The sequence below is a fragment of the Triticum dicoccoides genome, chromosome 7B (assembly GCF_002162155.2).
Source record: "Triticum dicoccoides isolate Atlit2015 ecotype Zavitan chromosome 7B, WEW_v2.0, whole genome shotgun sequence".
Classification (NCBI taxonomy): domain Eukaryota; kingdom Viridiplantae; phylum Streptophyta; class Magnoliopsida; order Poales; family Poaceae; genus Triticum; species Triticum dicoccoides.
Genome location: NC_041393.1, coordinates 492,283,475 through 492,292,271, shown reverse-complemented (window position 1 = coordinate 492,292,271; position 8,797 = coordinate 492,283,475). Strand labels below are relative to the sequence as shown.

The 8,797-nt window shown below is 47.4% G+C and overlaps 1 protein-coding gene across 1 annotated transcript; it reads left to right on the top strand.

Annotated features, from left to right (window-relative positions):
- The first annotated feature begins 415 nt into the window (after positions 1 to 415).
- LOC119341003 (serine/threonine-protein phosphatase PP2A-1 catalytic subunit-like) lies at positions 416 to 7,429 on the top strand. Its single transcript, XM_037612904.1, has 6 exons — positions 416 to 912; positions 2,216 to 2,330; positions 5,605 to 5,713; positions 5,814 to 5,891; positions 6,605 to 6,796; positions 6,971 to 7,429. The coding sequence occupies exons 1-6, from the start codon at positions 660 to 662 to the stop codon at positions 7,142 to 7,144; spliced, it is 921 nt and encodes a 306-aa protein (XP_037468801.1). The 5' UTR covers positions 416 to 659; the 3' UTR covers positions 7,145 to 7,429.
- The last annotated feature ends 1,368 nt before the right edge of the window (positions 7,430 to 8,797 follow it).

The following is an 8,797-nucleotide window of genomic DNA, read 5'->3' as shown; positions in this document are numbered from 1 at the left end:
GAGCGCTGATTATCTTCTACTCCTACACCTTGCATCATCCGCCGAGGCTAAAAGCACACACAATTCACACACCATGCTCACCACTGCACGTGCACAAAATAATAGCTAAACCAAAAGCACCGCAACTGCTACACAAACCTGCTTAAAATACAGTCATTCTTCTAACATAGCCAGAGCCAAGCCAGCCACAACCAAGCCAAATTGCGTTACAGATAGGCACACGATGACACGACCAAGCCAGCCCCCCACACACACACACGAGAGAGAGAGAGCCACATGCATCCCCTCCACGGAACATCCTGCCTTACTGTAATCCCTCTACACCTGGAAAGTACGCGTCCGGGAGCTTTCCTCCCATAAACACCTCATAAAAATCATTCTTAGGAGGACCAAATCACCCAGCCCAAGCCAAAACCAAAACAAATACCAACACACACACAGCCAGCCAGCCAGCCAGGAAGCAAAAAAATCCCCCCACCCTCCCTGCAATAGCAAACACGCGGAAAAAAATGGAGGCATGAACACGCCCCCCTCCTCCTCCGTCCCCGCCTCCTCCGTCCCCGATCCCGTCGACAGCCCAGCGGCCCCGCCCCCGCCCCCTCCTCGCCGGCGGCACCCTTGCTCGTAGGCGGGCGTGAGGGGAGCGGCGCGCAGCGACGATGCCGTCGCACTCGGATCTGGACCGGCAGATCTCGCTGCTGCGGGACTGCAAGTTCCTGCCGGACGCCGAGGTCAAGGCCCTCTGCGAGCAGGCCAAGGCGATCCTCATGGAGGAGTGGAACGTGCAGCCCGTGCGCTGCCCCGTCACCGTCTGCGGCGACATCCACGGCCAGTTCTACGACCTCATCGAGCTCTTCCGCATCGGGGGCGACACCCCCGACACCAACTACCTTTTCATGGGCGACTACGTCGGTAGGTCCCCGCCGCCCCCGCCCTTATCCGCGCAAAGGGTTCGGTCAGGTCGTTCGATCTGATTCTAATTGACGGAGAGCAATCAGGGGGGCTACGAATTCGGTAGATCCTCCCCTCCTGGTCTCTGCGGATTGGGAGGTTTGAGCTGACGGGGCTGCGAACGGATTGTTTATGCTAATCATTTTTTGTTTTTTTTCTTACTGTTGTTCCATGGATTGCTAGAATGAATTGTGCCGTCATGCTAGGCCCTGTTCGGTTGATTAATTAGGTGGATGCTGTTTTGGATTAGATATGTCAACCGAATCAAAATTTATTGAGAGTATGAAGTGATTCTCATGGGCATGAATGGATATCCTTGAAATGTTCCTTATAGTAACGGCGCATTTAGAGAATTGGAGTGATGGTTTTGGACTATTGTTGCCTCATTTAACAAGGCAAAAGGCTGCCCGGTAGAGCGACAAACAGGGATTTTTTTGTCGTTATTCGCGTACGCTTTTCCCTGCGTGGCAAGCATTCTCAGAACTGATCTCAGCCTGATTACGTTGTAAGAATGACAGCCATTCATCGACTAAGGTATCGCTTTGTTGCCCTTAGCTGGTAAGCTGTCCCGCTCGCCTTAGCCATCTATCATATAGGGCCCACAGAGAATTTTCTGCCACTGCCCACTTGTCGCTGATCCTGGGCGGGTAAACTACATCCCCGTGCTGCTTTGGCGAGGGAGAAGAGAGGACTTGCGAGGCAGAAGGTAGGGTTGTGTGATGGTGTCTGTTGATGTGAGGAAGGGGAGGAGTGGGGTGGCTCCGCTGCTGCGGTGAGGGAGAAGGGAGTGGTTGTGGCAATTAGGTCACAGGAGTAGATGGGGCTATTAGATGACGGGCTTTTAAGCCACGTGGGACGTGGGTATTGTATACCCATCTCCCAGTCTTTTTGTTTTTGTCTTGTTATGCGCTGTTTGCTCTGTTTGCAGGATTTCTTGGGCGCTAGCGTACTGCCTTATTTGTAAGCACTTGTAATTATTTGTCGGGGTTGCACCCCTTACTTTTGAAAACCATGGTGTCTACAGCACATGCTTCCGTTGTATTTATGCAGCACACCTATGAATCAGACAAATAATACACCACTCAATGAGTATCTTTAATAGGAATAATCGTTTCGTAGACATTCGGTAGAAATGCTATTATTTAAGTTAAGTTGACGGGTTCTTTCCTTTCTATCTATAATTTGTTTAATTTATTTTTCTTTGGATTGTGTTCATTTGGTTCCGTGTTATAACTGCATTGATTTTTATGAACATTTGCTGCAGACCGTGGCTACTATTCAGTGGAGACTGTTTCATTATTAGTGGCTCTCAAAGTTCGTTATAGAGACAGAATCACAATCTTGAGAGGAAATCACGAGAGCCGACAAATCACTCAAGTGTGAGTTCCTTTTTCTCGATTCTGAAAAATCTTACAGCAGTTGCCAATTGCTAGCTTCAGCATAGTACTTTTGAATTGTAATTACTGCAAAGCATATTGGCATCATTCCGATAATCTTTTCGAATGGCTGAGTTGGAAATGGATTATCTCCAGACACGAGTATGCTTTGTTGTAGAAAAGGCACTGAGAGGTTTTCGCTGTCAGAAGATTAGTACATATGTTACTTTGGTGTCTCCTGGTTTGTGACTTTCGCCTTCTTTACTTTTAAGTTACTTGCTACTTATTTAAGATTCTTGTCCAAGATCTAAACCTATAACATGGTACTTGAATATTATTGGCAAACAGTCGTCTGTTCACGTATCGAGCCATATGTTAATTTAATCAATGAGACCATAGACATTAAATTAGGAAACATTAAGTGTGGAAACAAATCTGTCGGACCTCGCTCCTGTTATTACGTGGGATTGCCGCACAACACAATCTTCTTCGTGATATGATGAATTTCTGATGTGTTGAAGGCTAGGTGTTTGTGGTATTGTTTTGACTAGGGGCAGCTACAGTGGGTGGGTTGGGATCACTATGGATTGGTATTGCTGCAAGACACATCTGATGGACCCACTGTAGATTATGTGCAGCATCATGATTTTGCGATGTGAAGTAGGACAGAGTTTGGGATATCATGACTTGAGGAGGTGCAGCCGATGGATCAGTGTGTAATGGTTTCAGTCAAATGTACGAACCAAGGTACAATTGTGCATTTGACCCAGGCTCCTGACTTTCTGCACTGGCCAAGCTCTAAGCTTCGGAAGTGCACGGAAAAAAGCCTGAAGGTTATTGTGATTTGACCATCCGAAATGGTATAAACCATCAATTATGATTTGGAATTTGGCCTTCATTTCTTCTCTCACCCCTAGCTGCTCTTGATCGGAGATCACGTCAGAACATAATTTTGTTTTATCCCCTTGGACTTCAACATGAAGGTGAAACAAAACAGCTTATAAATTTGTAGGGAAAGAAAAAGATCTCATTTGCTACATACATGAAAAATGTGGAAGTAATCATAAGCAGTGTAAACTATTTACCCCAAGGTTGATAATTTTTTAATTAGTCATCATATCGCTATGACATGACTGGACAACAATGCATGTAGAACCGTAGTTTTTGGCAGAACTTTATACTGTACCATATTGTGTTAAGGCTGCTTGGCTTGCCCCCTCTGTATATCATATATGTAACTCCGCTTTCGCTTTTAGAATCAAATAGTGGTGGCTATCTAGCATTATTTTTTTGACATTGTGAAATGGTCTTCAGGCTATATAGTTTTAAATCGTGACATGCTTTGACCCAGTGCAACAACTTTGACTGAGATGTTTCTTCACAGTTTTTTCCTATATTATTGTGCACCATACTATTGTTTGAAATATATTAGTCCATCTGAATATATTGCTTATCCATCAAATGATCAAATATCCATATCAAAATTTGACATGCATATTTGTTTCAATTATACCCACTTGTCTCTATGGGGTGGCTGTAATAAGGTTCCTGCCAACAATCACATCCCAAGGTACAAAGAAGTGCACATAGCTACACAGTAGCCTGGTAGTTATACGAGTATATAACTAAATAGAGACGTATTCCTCGAATTGTCGATTTCTGCACTCGAGCTCCTCTGATCTCGGTGAACAGTAAAAATAAACAAAGTACTAGGAAAATTCGTAAAAATCTTTTACATTCCTTTCCTCTGGAACAATATAAATCTTTCATCTTCTATCCGATCTGTTATATTCTTATATTTGAATAAAATAAGTCATGGAAGTATCGAGTAGAACCAATATTTTGGGTTTACACTTGTTAACTTTCACATGATATTTGGATGGACGAGATGGACATATTTAGGCGCACCTGAAGTTCATATCCGTGACTATCTGTCAGTAAACCCGTCGCAGACAAATAAATCAGTTGTGAGGGCGGCTAGCCGACTCCCAGATCTCTCATCTCATTCAGTGGTAAATGGTCCATGTGGAGTTAAGATGTTAGCACTTAGGGCGTGTTTGGTTACTTGGGTCAAGTCAGGCTGCATCGTATCTGCTATGCTGGTTGAGTCCGGCCTGGCTGATCTAATGCAATGAGGGACTGAGACGTGTGTTTGGTTGACCGTAAGCCGTGCGACAGGTTGACCTGAGATTGTGTTTGGTAGGTTGTACGAGAAATCCGTGAGCAGCCGTGCCTACCATGCCAGGCTCCGTCGAGGAAGCAGCAGCAGCCGTGCCTCACCGTCCTGCAGCTGTATTGGTGGAGAATGGAGGATGGAAGGTGACCATGCGAGGCACTAGGCAGTGTGGCGGTGTTCGGGTGGTGGTGGCCGTGAGGCCATTGACGACAATGACGAGGCCGAGCATTGTGGTGGTGCTCTCACGTATGGAAGTTCGTCGTCCTCCCGTGCCCGACGGCCGCGCGTGTCGATGCCTTCCCTTCTAGCAGGCTGCGCGCCTCGACGCGTCCCTCCCGTGCGCCTCGACGCCTCCCCAGCCCGGCGGCCGTGCGCCTCGACGCCTCTTCCCCCGGTGTCCGTGCCGTCTCAAAGCTTCCCCTGTTGGGCAGCCGTGCACCACGAGGGAGTTTCGACCAGCTGTGAACGAGGGAGCTTGGACCGACGGCGCAAGAGCGAGCTCGGCCGGCGGCGGCGGCGGGCTGGTGTGCTCGATCCCATCTGAAATCTGATGCGTGGTGAGAGAGAGAAAGAGGAAAGAGAGACAGGGAAGGTTGCGGTGGCAATTTCAACATAATTTCGTAAAACACCAGGAGCGATCTCATATACCGTTTCGTTTAAGTCGAAGGCGTGGGTGCAAGCGCGGGCCTGGCTCCGGGAAACGCCCGATTCTTGCGTTCCCCTCAGCCTGGCTGAGAGGGCTGCTTTTGCATCGGCCGGGCCAGGCTTAGCAGGCCACACAGGCTACCAAACGCACTGAAATTTGCATGCCAGGTGCAAGCCAGGTGCTACGCAGCTAACCAAACACCCCCTTAATGTATTGTAGGGTTTGTGTTCGCTCTGGTATATTGAAGTAGGTGACGTAAGTCATAACCTGATGCTGATTTACTTCGTGCAGAGAAGAGATAACTCTGAAAATGGTCATTCCAAGAATAAATTTTATCTTCATAACAGTTGTATCATGATCTGAACTTTAGCCTGGGGTGTGCATTGTGCTACTTTCTGAAATGCAAGCCTATCCATAGTGTTCGAAGGTGTTCCTGACAGAGTTCTTGGCTACAGGTATGGCTTCTATGATGAATGCTTACGGAAGTACGGAAATGCAAATGTCTGGAAGTACTTCACAGATTTGTTTGATTATTTGCCTCTCACAGCTCTTATAGAAAACCAGGTTTGTTTTTTTCATCAAATTTGCTGGTTTGCTCTGTTAATATGGACATAAAATTCATTCCCATGTATGCCTGGTTAAAGAAGAAATTTCTGTTTTGTAGGTGTTTTGCCTCCATGGTGGTCTCTCTCCATCATTAGATACATTGGACAATATTCGTTCTCTTGATCGCATACAAGAGGTACACTGCATTTTACTGTTTGAGCTGGTGCCTAATCTGGATCATTTTATGCATGTAGTCTGTTGATTTGAACTACTCCATAGACAAGGCAAACATTTTTTAGAGGGTCAATGTATCTCTAGAACAGAACAATGTGTAGATTTTGAATCTTTATTTAGAAGGCCAAAGTCGATCCTTGGGCTTGAGCAAAGGAAGTCATGTGCAGCCCCCCTTTTTTGCCATTGAATTTCATTTATCTTGCATATGTGCATTGGCACTCCTGGCATTCTTCAGAAGCATTTATCTGATATGGTAAATTTCTCGTCAATGTACAGCAAGTATCCCCGAGCAGAGCTTTACTATATAGGATCATTCGTCTAAGAAGTTTATAGTGATATATTAGTGAATTGTTCTTTTGTGATGTATAATTATATATTCTGCCAAGACCAGGTTGACTAAGTGTTCTAACTGGTTGCAGTTATGTGGTTTGCACAGTTCCCCAGTCCTGCATGCATTTTACTTGCTAGTTCAGTTTTAGTGGGAAAATGGCTTTCAAATTAAAATATGCAATATGTTGGTACTTGGTATAGATTGTTGACTTAATATTGCATGAACTTGACCTCATTGGACCTTTGGGTTCAAGAATTTTTGTCTTGTGCAGAATATGTGGGCTGTATTCTGTGTTTAGGTCATACTCTTGACTATTTTTTGTCTGTTCTCTAAAATGGCTGTAGGTCCCGCATGAAGGACCTATGTGTGATCTTTTGTGGTCTGATCCGGATGACCGATGCGGGTGGGGAATTTCACCAAGAGGAGCAGGCTACACATTTGGACAAGATATAGCACAACAATTTAACCATACAAATGGTCTTAGCCTTATTTCAAGGGCCCATCAACTTGTGATGGAAGGGTTCAACTGGGCACAGGTTGGTTTCCAGTGTGTTAGATTCCTTCCGTCCTAATCATTTTCACACAATTCCTTGACACATGAATGTGCACATAGAATTCCCCTTCATCTCTGACATTTGAGCATCAGACTGGAAAACATCCTTGCTGGAAACTTGAATAATTGATTTGCCTTTATATCGATCACTGTGCAGGAGAAGAATGTTGTCACAGTTTTCAGTGCGCCAAACTACTGTTACCGGTGTGGTAACATGGCTGCGATTCTCGAAATTGGGGAGAACATGGATCAGAACTTCCTCCAATTCGATCCAGCGCCGCGGCAAATCGAGCCAGACACAACGCGCAAGACCCCCGACTACTTTTTGTAATCGTGGTGTTGACTTTTTTTAACTCTTCTGCTGCCTGGCTGGATCTGTAGATCTCTGTCCTTAGAAAATGGGATTCCTTGAGCTGAGTTGTGTACCCCCCCTCTCATTCTTTTGTTTGGAGATTTTGGTTGCCGCTTCTCAGGACCTCATAGGACATGTTAAAAGTACATTGCATTGGTATTTTTTTTGTATCTCCATTTTGTATTATTTCCGAGACAGAGAAGGGAAGCTGCAATAGAATCGTCTCGTAACATATTTCATCCTCTCTTGAGAAGAGTTCCCTTATTTCAGGGATGTTGTGTTGTCTGGTATGGCCTGTGGGGGATCTGCCTCAAGTGACAAAGTTGCTTGGTTTGTGTGAATTGTGTATGGGTTTTTCCAATGCTTGTGCGTAATTTCCTGTTATGTTCTCTTTATAACAGTTCGCTGAGATCACCATGCCAGCACCTACAGTAAGATGCATTGCCCATCAAAGAAAAACTGGAACGTCTGTGAGTCCTTTCGGAGAGCCCATTGGTTAAAGGAGGGGAACTAAATGCAAGTTTGCCTCCAAAAGAAAACGGAGAAACAGCACTAAAAGGCTGCACAACGACGCAGGAGTTTGGTGGAAGGCCGATTGAAGTATTATGGGACGGAGGGAGTACAAGACATCCTTAACCTTCTAACTGTGTTGATACAAAGGTAGTCACACAGATGAATGCATTTCTTTGTGAATACTCAAGAGAAGAAGTAAAAGATGCCTGTCGGAGTAAATGACCACGCGTAGCCTAACCAGCTCCCTTTGGCCATCAGAAAAAACAACGGGCCGATCGGACCTCGAAGCACCTAAGACATGGGACCGCCTTCCTTCGGCCGGCTATCGCCTAAGCCGGCCGGCGGAAGGCGGCCCGGCCATAAAACAACCTTTAGAGGGCCCCACGATCGGGCCGACTCGAGAAGCCGCCCATGAAGGACCGACTCCAAGAAGACGGCCCATGAAGGACCGACTCCCAGAAGGCGGCCCGCGAAGGGCCGACTCCAAGAAGCAGGCGGCCGAGCGCCGCATTCTAAAGACCATCACCCATAACGGTGACGGGACGGGGCATGGCTACAGCAAACCCTGCCACCCCCGAATCCCGGAAGTTACATGGCCATAGTACGCCGTAGGGGACGGCCATCCCCCGTCCAGCGTGGCACTATTGCCATGAGAATCATGACGCCATCTACGACGGGATGCCAGTATGGCCCGCAGGCGGCGGGCCCCTTCGGTCAGAGAGACATCCGAAGGCGGCCTGGCCTCCCCCAGCCGTTGGGCCGGGCCGGCTTCCAATAGCCGGCTTGCTCCCCTCGGGGCGCGCGCACCATTAAGCAGATGAGACGCGGTATGGCTACAGTGGGAGCCCGCAAGGCGGCGGCACTGTAGCCATGCTTACCTCAACAAAGCCCTCGTCATCAGAGGCGAGGCCACAGTAACCAGTCCCCGACAAGACCCCCCATGCGGTGGGGCTGGCCTGCTGACCAACGGGCCGACAGCCGGCGGGACCCACCAGTCGGCGGGCCCCAGAAGCCGGCGGAGAAGACGGCGGTTGTAGACACTGACGGCCTGGGCCCGCGCCCAGCCGGATTACCATTGTACCCCCGGGGGGTAGGCCTATATAAACCCCCTGGGACACC